Source organism: Oncorhynchus tshawytscha, linkage group LG34 (assembly GCF_018296145.1).
Source record: "Oncorhynchus tshawytscha isolate Ot180627B linkage group LG34, Otsh_v2.0, whole genome shotgun sequence".
Taxonomy (NCBI): Eukaryota; Metazoa; Chordata; class Actinopteri; order Salmoniformes; family Salmonidae; genus Oncorhynchus; species Oncorhynchus tshawytscha.
The window spans coordinates 15,655,465-15,680,857 of NC_056462.1; the positions used below are offsets into that span (position 1 = coordinate 15,655,465).

A 25,393-nucleotide genomic window follows, 5' to 3' on the forward strand; every position below is an offset into this window, starting at 1 on the left:
AAATTGGTAACTGAGAGTGGGTTGACAATGCTAGTCAGGTGAAGGTGTGTGTGTGTGTGTGTGCACGCGTTTATCTTTTTTGTCGTGTTTGTACATGCGTGTGTAGGTGAGTCACTAACTGTGGGGTTGGGTTGCTATAAAGAGACACAACTATCTGCAATATTAAAGCTGATCTACCCCCAAATAAATATAAACACATCACTACTCTCTCTTTGCCATCTTTAGAATCCAACAAGATGTCATTCCACATTACCGTAACGACAATATATCTGTTTCTATTCCAATCTCACCCTAAGGAGAGAAACGTTTCTTAGTGACAGAGATGAATTAACGTGGACTCTGGCTTTAATTGTAAGCCCCGCCCCTCTAAGGCAACATCACATGGTGTCATTCCCTCCTTCTACGGTGTTTTACATAAACCAGGGAGATGGTAGATAGCCCTCGACCCGAAGGGCTCAGATGAAGAACACTTGACAAATGCTCAAGTATCGCCCAGAATCCACTTTCTCCATGTTATTGATGGATAACAGAGTGTGCACAAATGAGCTAGTCAGACTTGGGACTGCCCTAATTCTCTGGAGAGATATTACACACATAATTCACTCTACTGCAGCGTAGCGTAGCATGCTGGGTATTTTAAAAGCATGAATTTTACATTAAAGACGACTAAAAATAGTGGGAGTTTGTTTCTGGTTTGTTCTAGTTCTCTGCTGATATCACACAAATACTTTACTGTACTGTTCCATAACATATCGGAACATTTGAATCATGACTTTTACATTCAGTCCTATTCAGTGTTTTTCTTGTTAAAGTCTATCTATTCTTTAACTGGGGATTTTGTTAATCATGACTCTTACATTTCGACATGCTACTACTGCGGTAGTTTGTTCATCTTGACTCTTACATTTCGACATGCTACTACTGCGGTAGTTTGTTCATCTTGACTCTTACATTTCGACATGCTACTACTGCGGTAGTTTGTTCATCTTGACTCTTACATTTCGACATGCTACTACTGCGGTAGTTTGTTCATCTTGACTCTTACATTTCGACATGCTACTACTGCGGTAGTTTGTTCATCTTGACTCTTACATTTCGACATGCTACTACTGCGGTAGTTTGTTCATCTTGACTCTTACATTTCGAGTTTGTTCATGCTACTACTGCGGTAGTTTGTTCATCTTGACTCTTACATTTCGACATGCTACTACTGCGGTAGTTTGTTCATCTTGACTCTTACATTTCGACATGCTACTACTGCGGTAGTTTGTTCATCTTGACTCTTACATTTCGACATGCTACTACTGCGGTAGTTTGTTCATCTTGACTCTTACATTTCGACATGCTACTACTGCGGTAGTTTGTTCATCTTGACTCTTACATTTCGACATGCTACTACTGCTACGGTAGTTTGTTCATCTTGACTTACATTTCGACATGCTACTACTGCGGTAGTTTGTTCATCTTGACTCTTACATTTCGACATGCTACTACTGCGGTAGTTTGTTCATCTTGACTCTTACATTTCGACATGCTACTACTGCGGTAGTTTGTTCATCTTGACTCTTACATTTCGACATGCTACTACTGCGGTAGTTTGTTCATCTTGACTCTTACATTTCGACATGCTACTACTGCGGTAGTTTGTTCATCTTGACTCTTACATTTCGACATGCTACTACTGCGGTAGTTTGTTAATCATGACTCTTACATTTCGACATGCTACTACTGCGGTAGTTTGTCTGTCTAGTTTCATCAACAGGCATGAAAATTCACAATTCTGTTAGTAGGTTTTAGTAAGGCAACTGGAAGCCATCCAACTGCAGATCAGTCTGTCTCTACAGCGCCAGCCCGGCCGGAGGGTCCCAATGCGATCCTGGTGACCTGTTTGAACAAAGCCTGTAGTGTTGTCACATTGATTGAGGCAGCTCCCCTGAGCACTAAACCCAATTATTGCAGAGTCACGTAAAAAAAAGAGCTCATTCATTCCCAATGAGTGTCTTTGCAACCCTCTTCAGTCCACTGCAGAGGATTCTACAGGGAGGCTGGTTTCTCCATCAACACAACCCTTGTGGTAACATCTATCCTGAATGACCATGTATCTATAATTAGCCACCATCCAGCTTTAAATAGGTCAAAGATCCAACTTGGAGTCAGACAGATATCCTACTAGGCATAGAGTTATGGGCCTTTTAGTGTTTTCACTAACTGTATAGTAGCCCTATATCTTCCTGTATACAGTAGCACATCTTTTCCATGTCTGCATGACCACTCCCTCTTGCCATGCGGGACACAGTTCTTAACATGTCCTGAAGGGACTCAACCAACAAACTCCACTTCAGTTGACAAGGAGGAGTAATAGTGGGAGCAAAAAGGAAACTAGCTTTTCTTTAGGGTCCTGCAGTGTATTTCTATCTTATTTTTAGCGTCCCGCGGCTAAAGCTTTAGGCCTCTTAAGGGGTAAGCTAAAGTGCTTCGCTGTACTTCTGTTGCTGTCAGGTTTCTTGGTCTCTCTCTGTGGGAGTGTGGGGACTTTGACGTTTCCGTGGAACTTTCCCCTCCCCTGTACTCTCAAGATGCCATTTCAGGGGACCTCTGTGGAGGCGAGACAATTGCCTGCCCTTTCAGTCCTGCGCTCTCACTCACTCTCTCTCCTCTCTCTGTGTTTCTATATGTGACTTTCACTCTCACTCTCTCTGTTTCTGTATGTGACTCTCTCCTCTCTGTTTCTGTATGTGACTTTCACTCTCTCTCCTCTCTCTCTCTGTTTCTGTATGTGACTTTCACTCTCACTCTCTCTGTTTCTGTATGTGACTCTCTCCTCTCTGTTTCTGTATGTGACTTTTACTCTCTCTCCTCTCTCTCTCTGTTTCTGTATGTGACTTTCACTCTCTCTCTCTCTCTCCTCTCTGTTTCTGTGTGTGACTCTCTCTCCTCTCTCTCTCTGTTTCTGTATGTCTCTCTCTCTCTCTGTTTCTGTATGTCTCTCTCTCCTCTCTGTTTCTGTATGTCTCTCTCTCCTCTCTGTTTCTGTATGTCTCTCTCTCCTCTCTGTTTCTGTATGTGACTCTCTCTCCTCTCTGTTTCTGTATGTGACTCTCTCTCCTCTCTTTCTCTGTTTCTGTATGTCTCTCTCTCCTCTCTGTTTCTGTATGTGACTCTCTCTCCTCTCTTTCTCTGTTTCTGTATGTCTCTCTCTCCTCTCTGTTTCTGTATGTGACTCTCTCTCCTCTCTTTCTCTGTTTCTGTATGTCTCTCTCTCCTCTCTGTTTCTGTATGTCTCTCTCTCCTCTCTGTTTCTGTATGTGACTCTCTCTCCTCTCTTTCTCTGTTTCTGTATGTCTCTCTCCTCTCTTTCTCTGTTTCTGTATGTCTCTCTCTCCTCTCTGTTTCTGTATGTCTCTCTCTCCTCTCTGTTTCTGTATGTGACTCTCTCTCCTCTCTTTCTCTGTTTCTGTATGTCTCTCTCTCCTCTCTGTTTCTGTATGTGACTCTCTCTCCTCTCTTTCTCTGTTTCTGTATGTGACTCTCTCTCTCTGTTTCTGTATGTCTCTCTCTCCTCTCTGTTTCTGTATGTGACTCTCTCTCCTCTCTGTTTCTGTATGTGACTCTCTCTCCTCTCTTTCTCTGTTTCTGTATGTGACTCTCTCTCCTCTCTGTTTCTGTATGTCTCTCTCTCTCTCTGTTTCTGTATGTCTCTCTCTCCTCTCTGTTTCTGTATGTCTCTCTCTCCTCTCTGTTTCTGTATGTGACTCTCTCTCCTCTCTGTTTCTGTATGTCTCTCTCTCTCTCTGTTTCTGTATGTCTCTCTCTCCTCTCTGTTTCTGTATGTCTCTCTCTCTCTCTGTTTCTGTATGTCTCTCTCTCCTCTCTGTTTCTGTATGTCTCTCTCTCCTCTCTGTTTCTGTATGTGACTCTCTCTCCTCTCTGTTTCTGTATGTCTCTCTCTCTCTGTTTCTGTATGTCTCTCTCTCCTCTCTGTTTCTGTATGTCTCTCTCTCCTCTCTGTTTCTGTATGTGTCTCTCTCTCTCTCTCTGTTTCTGTATGTGACTCTCTCTCCTCTCTTTCTCTGTTTCTGTATGTGACTCTCTCTCTCCTCTCTGTTTCTGTATGTGACTCTCTCTCTCTCCTCTCTGTTTCTGTATGTGACTCTCTCTCCTCTCTGTTTCTGTATGTGACTCTCTCTCTCTCTCTGTTTCTGTATGTCTCTCTCTCTCTCTCTGTTTCTGTATGTGACTCTCTCTCTCTCTCTGTTTCTGTATGTGACTCTCTCTCTCCTCTCTGTTTCTGTATGTGACTCTCTCTCTCTCTCTCTCTCTGTTTCTGTATGTCTCTCTCTCTCTCTGTTTCTGTATGTCTCTCTCTCTCCTTTCTGTTTCTGTATGTGACTCTCTCTCTCCTCTCTGTTTCTGTATGTCTCTCTCTCTCTCTCTGTTTCTGTGTCTCTCTCTCTCTCTGTTTCTGTATGTCTCTCTCTCTCTCTCTGTTTCTGTATGTGACTCTCTCTCTCCTCTCTGTTTCTGTATGTCTCTCTCTCTGTTTCTGTATGTCTCTCTCTCCTCTCTGTTTCTGTATGTCTCTCTCTCCTCTCTGTTTCTGTATGTGACTCTCTCTCTCTCTTTCTCTGTTTCTGTATGTGACTCTCTCTCTCCTCTCTGTTTCTGTATGTCTCTCTCTCTCCTCTCTGTTTCTGTATGTGACTCTCTCTCCTCTCTGTTTCTGTATGTGACTCTCTCTCCTCTCTCTGTTTCTGTATGTGACTCTCTCTCCTCTCTGTTTCTGTATGTGACTCTCTCTCTCCTCTCTGTTTCTGTATGTGACTCTCTCTCCTCTCTCTCTCTGTTTCTGTATGTGACTCTCTCTCCTCTGTTTCTCTGTTTCTGTATGTGACTCTCTCTCCTCTCTGTTTCTGTATGTGACTCTCTCTCCTCTCTCTCTCTGTTTCTGTATGTGACTCTCTCTCCTCTCTCTCTCTGTTTCTGTATGTGACTCTCTCTCCTCTCTCTCTCTGTTTCTGTATGTGACTCTCTCTCCTCTCTTTCTCTGTTTCTGTATGTGACTCTCTCTCCTCTCTGTTTCTGTATGTCTCTCTCTCCTCTCTGTTTCTGTATGTCTCTCTCTCCTCTCTGTTTCTGTATGTGACTCTCTCTCTCCTCTCTGTTTCTGTATGTCTCTCTCTCCTCTCTGTTTCTGTATGTCTCTCTCTCCTCTCTGTTTCTGTATGTCTCTCTCTCCTCTCTGTTTCTGTATGTGACTCTCTCTCTCCTCTCTGTTTCTGTATGTCTCTCTCTCCTCTCTGTTTCTGTATGTCTCTCTCTCTCTCTGTTTCTGTATGTCTCTCTCTCCTCTCTGTTTCTGTATGTGACTCTCTCTCTCCTCTCTGTTTCTGTATGTCTCTCTCTCCTCTCTGTTTCTGTATGTGACTCTCTCTCTCCTCTCTGTTTCTGTATGTCTCTCTCTCCTCTCTGTTTCTGTATGTGTCTCTCTCTCCTCTCTTTCTCTGTTTCTGTATGTGACTCTCTCTCTCCTCTCTGTTTCTGTATGTCTCTCTCTCCTCTCTGTTTCTGTATGTCTCTCTCTCCTCTCTGTTTCTGTATGTCTCTCTCTCCTCTCTGTTTCTGTATGTCTCTCTCTCCTCTCTGTTTCTGTATGTGACTCTCTCTCTCCTCTCTGTTTCTGTATGTCTCTCTCTCTCTCTGTTTCTGTATGTGACTCTCTCCTCTCTGTTTCTGTATGTCTCTCTCTCTCTCTCTGTTTCTGTATGTCTCTCTCTCCTCTCTGTTTCTGTATGTCTCTCTCTCCTCTCTGTTTCTGTATGTCTCTCTCTCCTCTCTGTTTCTGTATGTCTCTCTCTCCTCTCTGTTTCTGTATGTGACTCTCTCTCTCTCTCTCTCTCTCTGTTTCTGTATGTGACTCTCTCTCTCCTCTCTGTTTCTGTATGTCTCTCTCTCCTCTCTGTTTCTGTATGTCTCTCTCTCCTCTCTGTTTCTGTATGTCTCTCTCTCTCCTCTCTGTTTCTGTATGTCTCTCTCTCTCTCTGTTTCTGTATGTGACTCTCTCTCTCCTCTCTGTTGCTGTATGTGTGTCTCTCCTCTCTGTTTCTGTATGTCTCTCTCTCCTCTCTGTTTCTGTATGTGACTCTCTCTCTCTTCTCTCTCTCTCTGTGTTTCTATATGTGACTTTCACTCTCTCTCTCTCTCTCCTCTCTCTCTCTGTTTCTGTATGTGACTCTCTCCTCTCTCTGTTTCTGTATGTGACTCTCTCTCCTCTCTCTTTCTGTATGTGACTCTCTCTCTCTCTCTCTCCTCTCTGTTTCTGTATGTGACTCTCTCTCTCTCTCCTCTCTGTTTCTGTATGTCTCTCTCTCTCTCCTCTCTGTTTCTGTATGTCTCTCTCTCTCTCTCCTCTCTGTTTCTGTATGTCTCTCTCTCTCCTCTCTGTTTCTGTATGTCTCTCTCTCTCTCCTCTCTGTTTCTGTATGTCTCTCTCTCTCCTCTCTGTTTCTGTATGTCTCTCTCTCTCCTCTCTGTTTCTGTATGTCTCTCTCTCTCCTCTCTGTTGCTGTATGTGACTCTCTCTCTCTCCTCTCTGTTGCTGTATGTGTGTCTCTCTCTCCTCTCTGTTGCTGTATATGACTATCTCTCTCTCCTCTCTGTTGCTGTATGTCTCTCTCTCTCCTCTCTGTTTCTGTATGCCTCTCTCTCTCTCTCTCCTCTCTGTTTCTGTATGCCTCTCTCTCTCTCCTCTCTGTTTCTGTATGCCTCTCTCTCTCTCTCTCCTCTCTGTTTCTGTATGTCTCTCGCTCTCTCCTCTCTGTTTCTGTATGTCTCTCTCTCTCTCTGTTTCTGTATGTCTCTCTCTCCTCTCTGTTTCTGTATGTCTCTCTCTCTCCTCTCTGTTTCTGTATGTGACTCTCTCTCCCTCTCTGTTTCTGTATGTGACTCTCTCTCTCTCTCTCCTCTCTGTTTCTGTATGTGACTCTCTCTCCTCTCTGTTTCTGTATGTGACTCTCTCTCTCTCCTCTCTGTTTCTGTATGTCTCTCTCTCTCCTCTCTGTTTCTGTATGTGACTCTCTCTCTCTCCTCTCTGTTTCTGTATGTCTCTCTCTCTCCTCTCTGTTTCTGTATGTCTCTCTCTCTCCTCTCTGTTTCTGTATGTGACTCTCTCTCCTCTCTGTTTCTGTATGTGACTCTCTCTCTCCTCTCTGTTTCTGTATGTGACTCTCTCTCTCCTCTCTGTTTCTGTATGTGACTCTCTCTCTCTCTCTCTCCTCTCTGTTTCTGTATGACTCTCTCTCTCTCCTCTCTGTTTCTGTATGTGACTCTCTCTCCTCTCTGTTTCTGTATGTGACTCTCTCTCTCCTCTCTGTTTCTGTATGTGACTCTCTCTCTCCTCTCTGTTTCTGTATGTGACTCTCTCTCTCTCTCTCTCCTCTCTGTTTCTGTATGTCTCTCTCTCTCTCTCTCTGTTTCTGTATGTGACTCTCTCTCTCTCTCTCTCTCTCTGTTTCTGTATGTGACTCTCTCTCTCCTCTCTGTTTCTGTATGTGACTCTCTCTCTCTCTCTGTTTCTGTATGTGACTCTCTCTCTCCTCTCTGTTTCTGTATGTGACTCTCTCTCTCTCTCTCTGTTTCTGTATGTGACTCTCTCTCTCTCTCTGTTTCTGTATGTGACTCTCTCTCTCTCTCTCTCTCTCTGTTTCTGTATGTGACTCTCTCTCTCTCTGTTTCTGTATGTGACTCTCTCTCTCCTCTCTGTTTCTGTATGTGACTCTCTCTCTCTCTCTGTTTCTGTATGTGACTCTCTCTCTCTCTCTCCTCTCTGTTTCTGTATGTGACTCTCTCTCTCCTCTGTTTCTGTATGTGACTCTCTCTCTCCTCTCTGTTTCTGTATGTGACTCTCTCTCTCCTCTCTGTTTCTGTATGTGACTCTCTCTCTCTCTCCTCTCTGTTTCTGTATGTGACTCTCTCTCTCTCTCTGTTTCTGTATGTGACTCTCTCTCTCTCTCTCCTCTCTGTTTCTGTATGTGACTCTCTCTCTCTCTCTGTTTCTGTATGTGACTCTCTCTCCTCTCTGTTTCTGTATGTGACTCTCTCTCTCCTCTCTGTTTCTGTATGTGACTCTCTCTCCTCTCTGTTTCTGTATGTGACTCTCTCTCCTCTCTGTTTCTGTATGTGACTCTCTCTCTCCTCTCTGTTTCTGTATGTGACTCTCTCTCCTCTCTGTTTCTGTATGTGACTCTCTCTCTCCTCTCTGTTTCTGTATGTGACTCTCTCTCTCCTCTCTGTTTCTCTTTCTGTATGTCTCTCTCTCCTCTCTGTTTCTGTATGTGACTCTCTCTCCTCTCTGTTTCTGTATGTGACTCTCTCTCTCTCTCTGTTTCTGTATGTGACTCTCTCTCTCCTCTCTGTTTCTGTATGTGACTCTCTCTCTCCTCTCTGTTTCTGTATGTGACTCTCTCTCTCTCTCTCTCCTCTCTGTTTCTGTATGTCTCTCTCTCCTCTCTGTTTCTGTATGTGACTCTCTCTCCTCTCTGTTTCTGTATGTGACTCTCTCTCCTCTCTGTTTCTGTATGTGACTCTCTCTCTCCTCTCTGTTTCTGTATGTGACTCTCTCTCTCTCTCTCTCCTCTCTGTTTCTGTATGTGACTCTCTCTCTCTCTCTGTTTCTGTATGTGACTCTCTCTCTCTCTCTCTCCTCTCTGTTTCTGTATGTGACTCTCTCTCTCCTCTCTGTTTCTGTATGTGACTCTCTCTCTCCTCTCTGTTTCTGTATGTGACTCTCTCTCTCCTCTCTGTTTCTGTATGTGACTCTCTCTCTCCTCTCTGTTTCTGTATGTGACTCTCTCTGTCTCTCTGTTTCTGTATGTGACTCTCTCTCTCTCTCTCCTCTCTGTTTCTGTATGTGACTCTCTCTCTCCTCTGTTTCTGTATGTGACTCTCTCTCTCCTCTCTGTTTCTGTATGTGACTCTCTCTCTCTCTCTGTTTCTTTATGTGACTCTCTCTCTCTCTGTTTCTGTATGTGACTCTCTCTCTCTCTCTGTTTCTGTATGTGACTCTCTCTCTCCTCTCTGTTTCTGTATGTGACTCTCTCTCTCCTCTCTGTTTCTGTATGTGACTCTCTCTCTCTCTCTGTTTCTGTATGTGACTCTCTCTCTCTCTCTGTTTCTGTATGTGACTCTCTCTCTCTCTCCTCTCTGTTTCTGTATGTGACTCTCTCTCTCCTCTCTGTTTCTCTGTTTCTGTATGTGACTCTCTCTCCTCTCTGTTTCTGTATGTGACTCTCTCTCTCCTCTCTGTTTCTGTATGTGACTCTCTCTCCTCTCTGTTTCTGTATGTGACTCTCTCTCTCTCTCTGTTTCTGACTCTCTCTCTCCTCTCTGTTTCTGTATGTGACTCTCTCTCCTCTCTGTTTCTGTATGTGACTCTCTCTCTCCTCTCTGTTTCTCTTTCTGTATGTCTCTCTCTCCTCTCTGTTTCTGTATGTGACTCTCTCTCCTCTCTGTTTCTGTATGTGACTCTCTCTCTCTCTCTTCTCTCTCTCCTCTCTGTTTCTGTATGTGACTCTCTCTCCTCTCTGTTTCTGTATGTGACTCTCTCTCTCTCTCTCTCTTCTCTCTCTCCTCTCTGTTTCTGTATGTGACTCTCTCTCCTCTCTGTTTCTGTATGTGACTCTCTCTCCTCTCTGTTTCTGTATGTGACTCTCTCTCTCTCTCTCTTCTCTCTCTCCTCTCTGTTTCTGTATGTGACTCTCTCTCTCTCTCTTCTCTCTCTCTCTGTTTCTGTATGTGACTCTCTCTTGTGGTTGACTAGAAGGCAGAAACAGGGCACTCTTTCTCACATTGCTCATGTTTCTATTTTCTCTCTACCTGACTGTAATTTCCTTTGTCTGTCTTGAACTTCCTGCCCTGGGCTTTTTGTGCTCAATCTTCTAGACACCTTTGCAGCTGACCCGGCCCAAGGCACTGCATGCCAGGGCTGATGGGAAGGCCTAGCCAAGATTGGGAGAAACCATGCATGCGTCTTCCTATCCTCTCCATCGATTGGTTTGTTTATGCCTCACTCCAACCCCTGATAGGCCCACTCAATCAAGACTAAAACCTTGATGCCTTGTCTGGACAGTTTCTAAACTGTAGTTTGTTCCAGTCCAGTTTCCACGCTTTCATGCTTCAATGACTCAGAGACTACAGTGACCTTCGATACAAATGTAATCTTCTTCTCCCCATGTAAGGACCCTCGGATATGGTTGTAGCATCTGTTACAAGCAGCTTTATTGGGTTATAGGGGACTGTTTAAAGTGATTGTGATGAATGAATCAGGTCCCTCAGTATAGGTGGCGGTGGCCAAGCCAAAGTCTCCACTACACAGCCCCAGCAGCTGTTAGATGTCACTATGGCTCAGGGCTTTAACTGATTGGCTGGAGTCATGATTCTGAACAGTAGTCACAAAATGGCTCCATCGGTCAGTTTAGGATAGGTGTGCATTAGTTGCTCTAATGCAGTTGCAGCCTTTTGTGCTTCCTGAATGGGTCATGAGAGTTTAAGGAAGTGAAATGGGTTTGAGTAGAAAAGAAAATGGTTTCTCTGAGGAGAAAAAAAAAGAAATTATATCCAACTTGATATTTCACAGAACAAAGAGTTGTTACGTTTTACACTCTCCCTGAGCAAATCATCTCATTTATGGAGCCGTTCTTTATTGACTCCAGTTTGGTTGTAATATTCATGGATCGTATACGTGTCAAAAACCAAGGTTCTTTCAATCCCAATACCACAGACACAGGCAGACAATACATGTTATTTTTTCTTAGTATTAAAAGGGCGTTACGGGATAAAAGCAACACAGAACAAAACACAAGGACATGACTGGGCACGCTCACACCACATGCACACTAGAGTCCACAGTTGTTTAGCTTGGAGCATTCGTCGCTTCGCCGTTGGCATCACAGGGTTCCGATGCGGTAGTCGTTGCCTTGGCAGTCTCGTCGTAGCAGGCCCTCATCTGGAGACGGTGGAGAAAGCTTCATCAGTAACGTCATCAAATTTCAGGTCTGTTGTGCGCAAACTTGAACATTGTGCAACTTCCAGTGCGCATTTACTGTGAGCACTGAGGCTGTACCCGCTTTAAGGTACAGTTTTAAGTGTCCATGTACCAAAGTGACCTACCATCGAAAGCAATGGATAAAATGCATCCCATAACATTTTAACATGGAAATAGCTCTTCTATCATGCAGCCTACAGTAGCAGCCAAAGTGTGGTGTTCAATGTAGGCCTACATTCCATGAGACTTTTGAAAAAAAACATTAACCTGTTTAGCCACTTGTTCTTCAGACAAGGAGGTGACTGAAAATGTTGTTGTTTGAGGCAACAAAAAAAACACTTTACAAAATAAAAATGCATTATCATTCCCATACCATTATTCCAGAGAATCAAACAAATGTATGCTACCCTCTGCCTATGGCTTGAATATGCTAAGTAGCCAAGTCTTAAAATACAACACTGCCCCTTTAATTAAGACAAAAGAAAAGCTCTTTTACTACTAGTTTTTCAAATATGTCTAGAAATCAGCACGTTTGGTGCTCTTGTAGGAAGCAAGTGCTGACTCCCTGGGCTAATAACTCACTAACTAGCAAAGGAAATTAACTAAATGTGCACACGTGGCTACATGCAGCTTTTGTTTGGATCTCAAAACAAGCGCTTCTACTACGGGCTACTCATGCTGAAAACAGTCCAGTTCAAAGTAAATGGCACAAATGGCAGCACAGATTTTTTTGAATGTCGCACAAATCTGTGTAGAGTACGGGCTGAGTAGTGTGTGACAATGCAATAGAATCCTCCTAGAATCCTATGTGTTCTGCTTTGGTATGTTGCAACTCTAGAACAGTGCTCACCAACCTTTTCTGAGTCAAGATCACTTTGAGTCAAAATGCAGGCCGAGATCTACCGCTCCAAGTTTGTTTTTACATGACTTAAAAACGTGTAAGCCTCTGCAACATTAACCAATTAAAAACACTACTGTAGCAATGACTTTTGTGCAGTAAGTTATAGACCCAATACATCATAACTGCATATTGGCTTTGCTTGAATTGCACTTCCAATGCATTGTTGTTTGGGCCATTTTTTTTACAATTGTATTTCAACATTTGAGGTAGGCTATATAATCACACAGGTAATAGATCCGCGGTTGTATTACTTGTGAAGCACAGCCGAGTGAGCATACATTAAAATCATGAGCTTTTTATTTTATTGGGCTGATGGTGCCTGCGTCTGATGCTTAGTCTCGGCGGAGGGAGAGAGCCACAGACTGAGGGTCTGCCTCTCAACACCCCACCGCTGCTCCTTTCCTCCACTGACCAAAAAGGGAGACCGTCTTCCAGCTGATGGTGTCGCACGGTATTATTTCTGCCTAATGCATAAATTCCTGCTGTTACTCCTAGAGTATGAACAGAGAAATTGAAGAATTGCTAATAATAACAAGAACGCAAGCCTGTAGATACACTTTCCTACTCATTCATTACTGCTGCAGTGCTTGTTTTAGCGGTGAGTGGAAATGGGAAGAATGTGCATTTTAAAAGTGAATACAAAGTGTTGACAATGCTGAGTAAGAACGTAAACATGAACATATAAACAGCAGCTCTTTGCTGTATTCGTTGACAGTCTCTCTCTGGTCATGGTTTTAAACCTTTTGAAATCTCACAGTATCAATTTTGCTGTAGCTTTCTTTTATGCCTGCTAAGTTACTGCAGACACGGTCATCTGAGCCATCCGATTGGCCAGGGGTAGACCAACAGTGCACTTGATTTGCTATCTGGGCTTGCCAGGAAGGCAGAGTTTGCACCTTCAGACACCTGAAATGGTTCAAAATGGCAACATTTAATCCACCTGGCGCACAGGACAGCTGAATCAGGTGCACCTTCCTCCAACAACCCAAGAACAACAAAAATAGGAACACAAGGCTCTATCATTGGGTTTTTTACAGAAATGTTTGGTGATCGACTAGGACTGTCTTGAAGATCGACCAGTTGATAGCGATCGACCGGTTGGTGATCACAGCTCTAGAAAATTGAGTGAAGTTCATTCTTATGTTTCTCTCTGTGGGCTGATGTTTCTGTGCGCACAGCTTGGTCACACTCATCCAGTCACAGCCTGTGTCACCTGTCCTCTTCCATTGCTAGCTTGAATCCGCTGAACAATGCTCCTCTCCTCTGGTGTGGGGGTTACGACTCAGGTCCCTGACTAACACTCCTTATCACAGCTAGACAAACACTGAAAAGGAGGTTAACCAATTCAAAGTAAAGGAAGTCGCTCAAATAAGGAAATAAGAAATAAACCGAAACACCACACGATAGGATACATATTTAAAGCACTTCTAGGTTAATACATTCAAAATAAAGCACACATTGATGGACTAAAGTTGAAGGACTAAATTGAGTGACTTGCATTTCATCACCCAGATTGGTACGAGTAATTAGTACAGATTTGTGTCACTTTGAGACATGTTTGCAAACTGAAGAAGGGTTACAAAATAAATCACCCTTAAATGCAATAATAACGTCCTTAATAACTAATAACGTCCTTAATAACTAATTGTTTTGAGAACGATTCCAAATACGTGACAGGCACTTTAAAGACGTACCTCACCAATTGTTTTACCTCCTATTCATCCTCTCCAGAACCACGTTCATACCAGTGTTTACTTTACAAACGGCATCCAAGTGTCCCTTTAAGCACATCATTTTCTTCTCTCTTTAACGAAGCTGCTCTGATTTAAGCACGGTCACAAACAGTGAACTCTGGGCCAATTATTAGATGAGGACAGTTGAGCGGGGAGATCACAGGCGGGCAGAGCAATCTGTAGATGCTGTTCAATGCCAACTCCAGAACCGAGGAAGAGGAGGTGGAGAAATCGTGGGAGGATGGAGGACAGGAGCTTATTTACTGTCAATCTTCTTTTTCCGGCAGCGCTCCGCAGCAGGCAGCTACAAAGGTCATTTGAGGTCAATCACAGCTCTAACAGATAGATTGTAGCTGCGCTGCGCGGTACAACCATCTTGTCAGGAAGGCAACTTCTGTTTCGCGCGCCCGCTTGATTTGAACCAAGTTCTCCTTAACCTGCCTTTAAGCTATAATGGTAATTATCTCTCTCACACACACACACACACACACACACACACACACAAACTGATGTCAGAAAACTGTGAAAGCGTGGTATTTTAAAGATGCCAAGTATATGACATATCACCCCCCCATCCGTGTGCAAGCTACAGTCCGTACAACTATGACAAGATCTCCCATCGCTCCCACACATAAACCAATTACCTTAAAGACGTTCTCCAGCTATTACTTTTACTGTTGGAAAGCGATATCCCAAATATACAGTGGGGAGAACAAATTAGTGCAAATTAATTACTTAAAAATCATACAATGTGATTTTCTGGATTTTTGTTTTAGATTCCGTCTCTCACAGTTGAAGTGTACCTATGATAAAAAATTACAGACCTCTACATGCTTTGTAAGTGGGAAAACCTGCAAAATCGGCAGTGTATCAAATACTTGTTCTCCCCACTGTACATACAGTGAAGTACACACACTAAAAGGCAAAAAAAAATGTTTGCGCAAAATAGTGTTGTTTTTAGCCACAGCTGCAAACTTCAAGGAGCTGGTCTGATGGGGAGATGTGTTGTCATCGGCCTCTCCCCTTTCTTGAGGAGCCATAGAGAACAAAAGAGGATACCTGGACCACCTATTGAGATGTGCCTTTTGTGAAGTCTATCACATGATAAATGATCTGCAAATGAGACTGGAGCAGGAGTTTACAGCCTTGCATAGAGTAGTAGGAGTAGGACTTTAAAGCCTATACTGTTTAAGTGCAATGTTTCATTATGGTAAGGCGCTCAAGCAATCTGGAAAGTGTACCTAGGTGGGCCACTGTAGCCCCGTTGCAGTAACGGTGGTGGTCTGCTAGCTGTGTAACAGGTGTTAAAAACAACGACATGCTAATCTAATTTTCTCCATTATAAGCCGAGGGAACAAGCGGCTCGAGCTGGGCTGACCATGTTTACTCAAAGTTAGGTTGACTTTCTGGAATGTTCTCTGTGTGGTGGAGAGGGGGATGAGGGATGAGTGGAAAAGGAGGGAGAGGAGGTGGGTTGGGTTGGGGGGGTACCAAGAAAGATAAACACTGAAGCAGATGTCTGGCATGTGTCCTGGGATCCATCAACAGACTTATATCTCTCTGTGTAGCAAGGGACCGCCGTGTGCAAATGAGTCTCTGAGCGAGAACGCCACTGCTGCAGTTCCCCGAGTCCCTCTTCAGATCAGTCTCTTCTCCCTCTCTGTCCTTCAACTCACTATCCCTCCCTTCCTCTCCACGGGGTAGCATCCCCTTCTTTCTCTCTCCAGGCCCAGAGTCCCTCTTCAGATCAGTCTCTTCTCCCTCTCTGTCCTTCAACTCACTATCCCTCCCTTCCTCTCCACAGGGTAGCATCCCCTTCTTTCTCTCTCCAGGCCCAGAGTACCTCTCCAGATCCCTCTCTATCCCTCACCATCCCTCTCCTCTCCTTCTCTCCCCGGGGTGTCGTCCCCCTCTCCTCCCCCCTCGCTCTCTCTCTCCCTCTCGCACCCCAGGCTTTGGCTGTGATTATGATAGCCCTTAATTGTCCACTGGGAGTGGGACCAGGCCCATTAGCGCTAGATCAATCTGACTGGGGGATTAGATCACACATGCTGCTAGCTTAATACCCAGGGAGAATTGTTCATTTAAGTGTGTGTGCGAGTGCCTGTGTGTGTGTGACGAACTACTGCTGGCAATGGATTTCCCATCAGATCAGTTAGAAAAGTAATTGGGGCTCCCTAATATGAGAACGGTGGTATCTGTTCTGTATCTGTCACTGAAGGAGGGAGAGGGTGTGTAACTCAGTGATTCGACCACAATGTGCTGGGGTTACACGAAGCAACTTGGACGCAGCTATGTTGCTTTTTGGATTGCTTCATGCAACACCCCCAGAAACTGATAAGCAAATTCATCTGCAACTTGCTGGCATCCAGATCAGTTGCAAACGTTTCAACTTTTGTGAAACTCGTTGCAAACAACTCAATCAAAACCAATGCTTTTTGTCGCGTGATCCATTCGAAGGTACAGAACTCCGACCCAGTTGTCATGTCAACACAGCTGTCGCTCACGCTGCCTGTTGCTGCCGGAACCGCCATCAAGGTTGATAGAAGCGACATAGTTAGTTAAACGGGAGCTGTATAAATAGATATTGGCATCATGGCTAGTAAAGGTTTATTTATGTGGTTTGGCTGTCAATACATTTAATTTTTAAATTAAACCCAGACCAGTTTCAACTAGCTAGCCTAAGCTTAGTTAGTTGCTAGCCTAAGCTTAGTTAGTTGCTAGCCTAAGCTTAGTTAGTTGATAGCTAGCTAGCCAGCTAGAACAGTGCTGACAGTTTCAATTTGGCTAGATACATTGTACAGACAGCATTTTTTTCTAAATCATCAACGAAAAGGTTTGATTAACAAATTATTTGTGAAAATCACAATGAGGTGATTTACCCAATAAATGACTGGCATATGGAGTGTGCAACTCTTTTTATTTTTTATAGCTTATTGAATCACAATGTAACGCAACAGATGCCAATGGTTTAGAATTTTCAAACCACATTGTTGCATGCCATTTCAATGGTGTTTCAGTTGCTTCGTGTATCAGCAAAGTTGATTGAGATGTCACTTGCAACTGCAATAAACATTTCTTGAGAAACTCCAGCCTACAGTCTCTCTTGACCTCTCATTGTCTGTTTCTCACCACCTCTTATTTACTCCATCTACACCTCTATTCTCTGTCCCATTGGCTGCTCCATCTACACCTCTATTCTCTGTCCCATTGGCTGCTCCATCTACACCTCTATTCTCTGTCCCATTGGCTGCTCCATCTACACCTCTATTCTCTGTCCCATTGGCTGCTCCATCTACACCTCTATTCTCTGTCCCATTGGCTGCTCCATCTACACCTCTATTCTCTGTCCCATTGGCAGCTCCATCTACACCTCTATTCTCTGTCCCATTGGCTGCTCCATCTACACCTCTATTCTCTGTCCCATTGGCTGCTCCATCTACACCTCTATTCTCTGTCCCATTGGCTGCTCCATCTACACCTGTATTCTCTGTCCCATTGGCTGCTCCATCTACACCTGTATTCTCTGTCCCATTGGCTGCTCCATCTACACCTCTATTCTCTGTCCCATTGGCTGCTCCATCTACACCTCTATTCTCTGTCCCGTTGGCTGCTCCATCTACACCTCTATTCTCTGTCCCGTTGGCTGCTCCATCTACACCTCTATTCTCTGTCCCTGCTCCATCCACACCTCTATTCTTGGCTGCTCCATCTACACCTCTATTCTCTGTCCCGTTGGCTGCTCCATCTACACCTCTATTCTCTGTCCCGTTGGCTGCTCCATTACACCTCTATTCTCTGTCCCGTTGGCTGCTCCATCTGCCCTTCTATTCATTTCTGTCCCATTTGGCTGCTCCATCTACACCTCTATTCTCTGTCCCGTTGGCTGCTCCATCTACACCTCTATTCTCTGTCCCATCTACACCTCTATTCTCTGTCCCATTGGCTGCTCCATCCACACCTCTATTCTCTGTCCCGTTGGCTGCTCCATCTACACCTCTATTCTCTGTCCCGTTGGCTGCTCCATCTACACCTCTATTCTCTGTCCCGTTGGCTGCTCCATCTCTACACCTCTATTCTCTGTCCCGTTGGCTGCTCCATCTACACCTCTATTCTCTGTCCCGTTGGCTGCTCTGTCCATCTACACCTCTATTCTCTGTCCCATTTGGCTGCTCCATCTACACCTCTATTCTCTGTCCCATTTGGCTGCTCCATCTACACCTCTATTCTCTGTCCCGTTGGCTGCTCCATCTACACCTCTATTCTCTGTCCCGTTGGCTGCTCCATCTACACCTCTATTCTCTGTCCCGTTGGCTGCTCCATCTACACCTCTATTCTCTGTCCCGTTGGCTGCTCCATCTACACCTCTATTCTCTGTCCCGTTGGCTGCTCCATCTACACCTCTATTCTCTGTCCCATTGGCTGCTCCATCCACACCTCTATTCTCAATCTCGCTTCTGCCCTCTTTTCTCTCTCGTTCCCGTAGTTGACACTCTGTCCACTCTCCCCCAGGTCTTCTGATGGTGTGCTGGCGGTGGGGACAGTGTTGGTGAGCCGTGTGAACATGGGGGAGATGGAGGAGGGGGACATGGATCACATCACGGCCGACGTGCAGCAGGCCCAGAAGGTGAGGACGTGTGTGTGTGTGTGTGTGTGTGTTTGAGAGTCGTTCCCCTCCAGATGTCTCGGCTAGCACTAATGCTTGCAGGATTAGTCTGTCACTGCTCAAGTGGCCCAATGAGATTCATCAAGCCCTTACAGCCCTTGAATCCTGTGTGTGGCCCAATGGGGGGTGTAGAGTGTGACGAGAGGGTGAGAGTGGGATAGGGACTCTTAGATACTGCATATGTTTATCATGTGTGTGCGTACGGCGTTTGCGTGTGTGTGGGGGAGAGAGAGAGAGCGCAAGCCAGAGAAGCCATTGGCTCAGACAGCCTGAATGCTGTGTGTGATTATGTGCACAAAGAGCATTAGAGAATTAGAGAGAGGGAGCGTCATACATCCTTCTTCTATTTGTGTGGGATAGTCGGCTAAACCCCATGGCCTTATAGCCTTCCTACGAGACTCACCTCGTCTGAGTAAATGGCATCTCCCTTGTGAGACCATCCCACCTACAATCAAGTATGCTGATCCACCACGACATGCTACTCTGCACCATCTGAGAAACACAGGAATGAGAGAGAGAGAGATGTCTTCTTCTGAGATCGCCAGGTACCTGAAGAGTGCTCAAACGTCCTCCCAATGGGGTGTTTTCACACCAAAAACACAGTTTATGTATGTACTTTTCCTTCATTTGACTAGTTATACCACCCAATGGGAATATTTAGTTTAGTCTAAAATATAATAATATGTGTAGCATATAAGCACTGTACTTGCAACAAGATGTCACGGTTCTGTTTTCAACGTTTGTTTAGGTTTAGGCATTCATTCCGACTGGTTAAGGTTTAGGATTGTGTTAAAACTGGAAAAAATGACTGCCCAGCACTGGGCTTGAACCCGCGATCCTCTGAACCGGAGCGCACGGTTTAAGATCCTCTATCCCCATCCACAAAGCCCTAGCAAGCCGCAAACCTACTTGATGGTAATAGGCATTCACACTGCCCCTAGTGGATGGTATTGAAGGCATCTCCCGACATCCTGGGGTCCTGGACAAATGTGGAATACTGAAGTTGATCTGGTGTGACCTGGCTGGTAGTTGTGCATGTATGAGGAGGCAGTCAAAATGGATCTGCGTACTGTAGAAAGGATATCTTTCTGAGAGGAGATAACATACCTCCGTAGCATAGGGTGTTCCCTGACCCATTCGAACTGTAGTCTGTTGACACTTCTCCTCGTTACCTTTGCGCTCTCTCTCTCTCTCTCTGTGTGTGTGTGTGTGTTTTACCACTGTGAGTAAATCAGTCACAGAGAGCAGTCTTATATAATTGACTGGGGCTCTAACATGGCTGGCTGCCTCTGGTTCCTGCTCTCTTTTCATGGTGTCGTGTGGGTGGACAATTTATCTTAATGTTTTCACAGCCATTTTTGTATTGTTTTTCAGTTAAAACTTATGAAGAGTTTAATAAAACTTGAATTCCCGATACAACTGTGCTGCAGGTCTCACACTGCGTCCCTCTCAGATGGCTCAGCGTTGCACCTGTACTACCATTACTCTACCTCAATCCCACCTCGCAAAGTTAGCAGTTCCTTCTCATTTAACAATGTATTGCCTTACAGGACTCCACTGTTGTCGCTTGCCTTTCTCTGCCACTACAATGATGTGTTGGTAGAGAGTTGACTCCAAAATAATAGATTGCACGTTGACTCCGGGTGTCGACTTTCATTTCTGAGTGTCAGGATTCTTAAAATTCTGTATTTTTGGAATGGAGGAGACTGATTAGCTGCCGTACTTCTGAGAACACAAACACTCACATCTTTCATAGCGAGCTAGCGAGGGACGGAGAGAGAGGGGAGGGGCACAGTATAGGCCCGTCGGCCACCAGGCACACAGTCAGAACGGTGAACTAGGCCTATCTATCGGCTATCAGAAGCTGTATCTTGCTATTTCTTAGGTTGCAATGTCTCGGAACTTCAGTAAAGCAAGACCAATCATCAATGAATAGGCTACGTTATTGAGACGAGTGAAATGCAACACTTCGCTCTCATGCAGTCACACACGGTCTCTCTGTTCGCTACCTTGTTTCACTATATTCCCCTGACGTGAAGAAAGCTACCTTGTTTCTCTATATTCCCCTGACGCGAAGAAAGCTACCTTGTTTCATTATGTTCCCCTGACGCGAAGAAAGCTACCTTGTTTCATTATGTTCCCCTGACGCGAAGAAAGCTACCTTGTTTCATTATGTTCCCCTGACGTGAAGAAAGCTACCTTGTTTCATTATGTTCCCCTGACGTGAAGAAAGCTACCTTGTTTCATTATGTTCCCCTGACGCGAAGAAAGCTACCTTGTTTCATTATGTTCCCCTGACGCGAAGAAAGCTACCTTGTTTCATTATGTTCCCCTGACGTGAAGAAAGCTACCTTGTTTCATTATGTTCCCCTGACGTGAAGAAAGCTACCTTGTTTCACTATGTTCCCCTGACGTGAAGAAAGCTACCTTGTTTCACTATATTCCCTGATGTAAATGAAGCTACCTTGTTTCGCTAAATTCCACTTTTTTTCGTAAAAGTATCAGCCCTAGTAATTGGTAAAGTGTATTTCTGATGGTTTGTCAGCCACGATACCACTGACAGAGAGGCCTGAAAACTGTTGGTTGTCACTGGCACTTTGATGTCTTATCCCGCACGCATCATCAAAAAGGGACATTCAGCAGCTGTGATGGGAAGATACTCATTATCAAAGGGGACGGTGACAAACACATGGAGTGTTCTTGAGTGACGGAGGATCTGTCTGTCTCTGTCTGTCTGTCTGTCTGTCTGTCTGTCTGTCTGTCTGTCTGTCTGTCTGTCTGTCTGTCTGTCTGTCTGTCTGTCTGTCTGTCTGTCTGTCTGTCTGTCTGTCTGTCTGTCTGTCTGTCTGTCTACATATGTGTTTAGCTTCACCTGTCATTTACCTCCTGCTGTCCCCCAAAAAAACTGAGCTAAATGAATATGTATTTAAAGAGCAAGACATGCTGAACCAACAACATGTCAAGCTAGACGTGGCCCCCCGCTGCTCAGAGAAAAGCAGAGTTAAATGTACATTCATATGTGTGTGTTTGATGGTAGAGATTTGACATGTACATGTAAACATCAAACATCTCTCTTTCTCTCTCTCTCGCTCTCTCTCTCTCTCTCTCTCTTCTTTCCACAGTGCACCTTAGTTTGTGAGTCATCACAGGGAACCCCAAACGACAAAGATAATAGCCCCCTGACGGGTGCTGGTAAGTTCAACTACACTTGTTCCTTCTACCTTTAAACACCTATAATTTAACTGCTGACTTCCATCATCCTTTTAACATTGTAATCAGTGGGAAGAGGTTTAAGGCTAATTTCATCCCCTCTAATTTGATTCCCCTTCCTCCTCCTGTCTAACCAACCACCCCAATCTCTCATCGTGAAATTAGTTTATTACTGAAAAGATTTCTCCAGTTTTTTTGCATTTTCTCTTAAAAAAAACTATTACACCCCTGTAATTACCATGACCTAGTGTTACCCCCAAAAGCAGCTGGAAATTGACATAGTGTAATAAAGTGATCCATTAAGTTAACCAAGAAGTATACGGGGGTTTTCTCATTGGAAAGTGCGCCCCCCTTGACTAACCTTCTCCCGCCAAAGAGATTTGAAGTCTCAATGGGGCTACCCAGTTTGATTAAAGAACTCATATTATTCATTCTCAGATTAAAACGGGAAGCCTTGGTTTAAGTAAGTAAAGGGAGGGAGAGCCAGTTGACAGTGGAAAAGGTGTGAGACTTGGCCAACGGTGGCTCTAATGGAATCCACCTCGTTGTAACCTTTTATTCATTATCTACAGCACCATACCAGTGTCTCCGATGACATCATAGTGGGACCTTTTCTTCTTTTCTATTTGACTACCAAATGTAGAAAATGCCTTTTTCAAACATCTAGACACTGGTATGGGTGCAGGACAGGACTAATATGATGTACAAAAAAATGTATATAAAATGGTGAAGTGCCCCTTTAAAGCAGGTAATTATATCCCCAGACAAGGTGTAAGTCCGCCTGCCTCCCTTGGCTGCTCCAGTCCTGGTTCTGTATCTGTTCTGTGTGGACTGGCTGGAGAGGCAGACAAGCGGAAGCGATGCCACGTCGATCCTGTGATACCAATTAAGGGCGAAGCCCCCGAATGGCGCAACACACTTCGCTTGTTACTCCATCACTGGGAGCGGGGAGAATCGAGCAGAAACACCAGGAGTGAGAAAAAAGAGAGAGGGAACGAGGGAGGAGGAGAAGGAGAGACTTGAGAAGGTCACTGCTCCCTGCTGCGTTGGGAATATAAAGCCCTTCTTTCCCTTTTCTCATCACTCGTTCCTCTCCAGAGGGGAAAAGAAACCCTTCTGAGTCTCCAACTCCGTCCTCCTCTTCTTTCTTTTTTCTTTCCCTTCCTCATTATCGTATCCCGGTACTTTCTAGAATGTCTTATCTTCGTCTTTTCCTCTGTCTCTATTTCCGTCCTCAGCGTGTGTTGGTATGACTTTCCTTACAGCTCTGTTCTCTATACCTGTCGTCATTGTCACTATCTGTCGCAATTAGCTAGCGAGAGGCAGGCACCAGGGGGTTGTGCCACCCGCCTTCCTGCGCGGGGTGGGTTGCAGGAAGGCGGGTGGCACAGCTGCGTCCCATCACTATAACACGCTCGCCGCAGACTTAGAGAGATTGACTAATGCAATTTAGCCATTCACTTGTATTACCTTTCAGAGGGGGGAGAGTGGAGAAGGATGCACACACACAATACACACACACAGGAGGGTGGGGACGCCCGGGGAAGAAGTCATTTCCTTAAGAGGTGTGGGGAGAGGAAGAAGGAGCAATCTGATTGGCCTTCAGATTAGCGTGGCGGCGGGGGGAGGTCAGAGGTTAATCTGCTCCTTCGACCGGGTCCGCTGCAAGGGGGAAGTACCAGTCATTCCTTCATCTCGCTCTCAATCTGTCCCTCACCTCTCCCTCTCTCTTTTTAATTCCGATTTACTCTTTGAAATGCCCTCTAGAATCCTGTCCCTCTCCACACAGCAGCAGCAACAGTGTCATTTAATAATCCAAGATTAAGCTCTCCATTTCAAATCAGAGCTATACTTTTTCATTTGATGTAATCATGAATATAATGATTATGAAAAAATAATGGCTTAAAAAGCCTCGGAGGAAGTTTCCGCACCTATTTCGAGTAATTCCTGTCCTAGAAAGAAAATCCTTGTTTTAGGCTCCACCTCGAAGACTGACGCAGGCTGCTAATACATATTCAGGAATTGGGGGTGGGAACGTTGTGGTGATTTCCAGGTGTAGCAGAGAAATGACAACAAATAGGCCACTGACTGACAGCTGTCAGTGTAATTAGCTAGCATGCTAAGCTAACCATAGCCAGCTAATGAAAGTTGGGAAAAAGTCGATTTCTGGTGTGGGAGTTGAACCCTTTCTTATTTTTCACCTTTCACACTATTGTGTTGATTGCCGACCTCAGCCATACTCTACCAGATCAGATATCATATTTTTCACATGGTCCTCTCTAGCCTGGTTCCAGTAACTATGGTGGATGGGCTTGGCTCTAGTCTGTCCTAGCCAACCTTCCAGGGGCCTGATTCCTACCTCTCTGACTGTCCTTGACACTGAACTGAACACCACATTACTTCCCACCCCAGTGCCTCTAGTAAAAGTCACCTCTGACACATTATCCGCCAATTAGAACGTCTCTCCACTGCCACACCGCCCCTCGTTGTGCCCGAACATCACAAGGTTGTCACTACACTCTCCAACGCTCTGTTGCCTTCTGTGTGGGACATGGGACCCGGAATACCCAGGACAAAGTGCTCAGAATAAGGCCCTGACATTGAAAAGGGATGACAGAGAGAGGGCGAGTCTCTGAATTGAATTCGCACCTAAGAAAGTAAATGGATGGCAAATGGGTGCATATGGTAATGGAGCCTCTCCTCCCCTCCTCTCCTCCTCTCCTCCTCTCCCCTCCTCTCTCCTCCTCTCCTCCTCCTCCTCTCCCCTCCTCTCCCCTCCTCTCCTCCGCCTCCTCTCCTCCTCTCCCCTCCCCTCCTCTCCTCCTCTCCTCCCCTTCCTCTCTCCTCCTCTCCTCCCCTTCCTCTCCCCTCCTCTCCTCCACCTCCTCCTCTCCTCCACCTCCCTCTCCCCTCCTCTCCTCCACCTCCTCTCCTCCGCCTCCTCTCCTCCTCTCCTCCCCCCTCCTCCTCTCCTCCCCTTCCTCTCCCCTCCTCTCTCCTCCTCTCCTCCAGGAGTTGGACTGACATTACCACTGTTAGTTGCTTGGTTGCAGCTTCACAAGGAAGAGGGGAAGTGATTTTATTTTTTAAAAGGGAGGAATAAGTGCTTGGGTCACACTTGTGATTCCCAACCCTCGGTGCCGTGTAGCTTTTTTGGAAGCATTACACATCTTGAAGCCTCCGTCTTCAATGGTGAAGTCTCTTCTACTACTATCGGAGCGCTACAGCTTATTACTATTGAGTGACTTCCTTCCAGAACACTAGCATGGCCTCTAAGAGAAGGAGCAACGGCAGCGAACTGCGAATAGCTGTTTGAGGCGTATGGCTTTTTCCGGCTTTCTCGCCCAGCGACTGCCAGCACACTGATAAGAGTATTAAAGCTGTTTTTTGGTTGCCGCGTGATTGCTGCTAATAGCCACTCTAGGAAGAAATAGGAAGAGGAGTGGAAGGGTTTAATTTGAATGGGGTTTAATAGGAGAAGATGGTGAGGCAAGGTTTGGGGAGTCAACCATCTTCCCTTTCCTTCACTGCTCATAAACAAACAATTCAAATGGGAATCAAATCCAATGAAGGAATTGTTTAATAATGAAAGAATAATTTAATGGGCTGACCTGAGATCTCTTATATTCTTCATTTTCTAAGTCTTGGAGAGAGAGATGGAGAAAGAGCGATAGAGAGAGAGAGAGAGAGAGAGAGAGAGAGAGATGCGGCTCTTGGAAGATGAGGCAAGCAGCAACCTTATCTATCGCAGACACTGTTATTGATTATGGGATTTCATTTGCAGCACATGCCACATGAAAATACGTTTTTTGAAGGGTTAGAGTCTTGTCTTTGGATTTTTCCTC

General features: G+C 45.0%; 1 protein-coding gene across 12 annotated transcripts in view; it reads left to right on the forward strand.

Annotated features, from left to right (window-relative positions):
• The window catches only part of LOC112237419 (type II inositol 3,4-bisphosphate 4-phosphatase), a 226,279-nt gene that overhangs the window by 121,233 nt on the left and 79,653 nt on the right, over window positions 1–25,393 (forward strand). For all 12 annotated transcript variants that reach the window (XR_006080748.1, XM_042311806.1, XM_042311796.1 and 9 more), the window contains 2 exons: window positions 18,185–18,299; window positions 21,461–21,530. Coding sequence is in view for 11 of the 12 variants with exons in the window: in XM_042311806.1 (XP_042167740.1) it covers window positions 18,185–18,299; window positions 21,461–21,530 (185 nt within the window). In the remaining variant the exon portion in view is untranslated. The remainder of the gene's footprint in view (window positions 1–18,184; window positions 18,300–21,460; window positions 21,531–25,393) is intronic.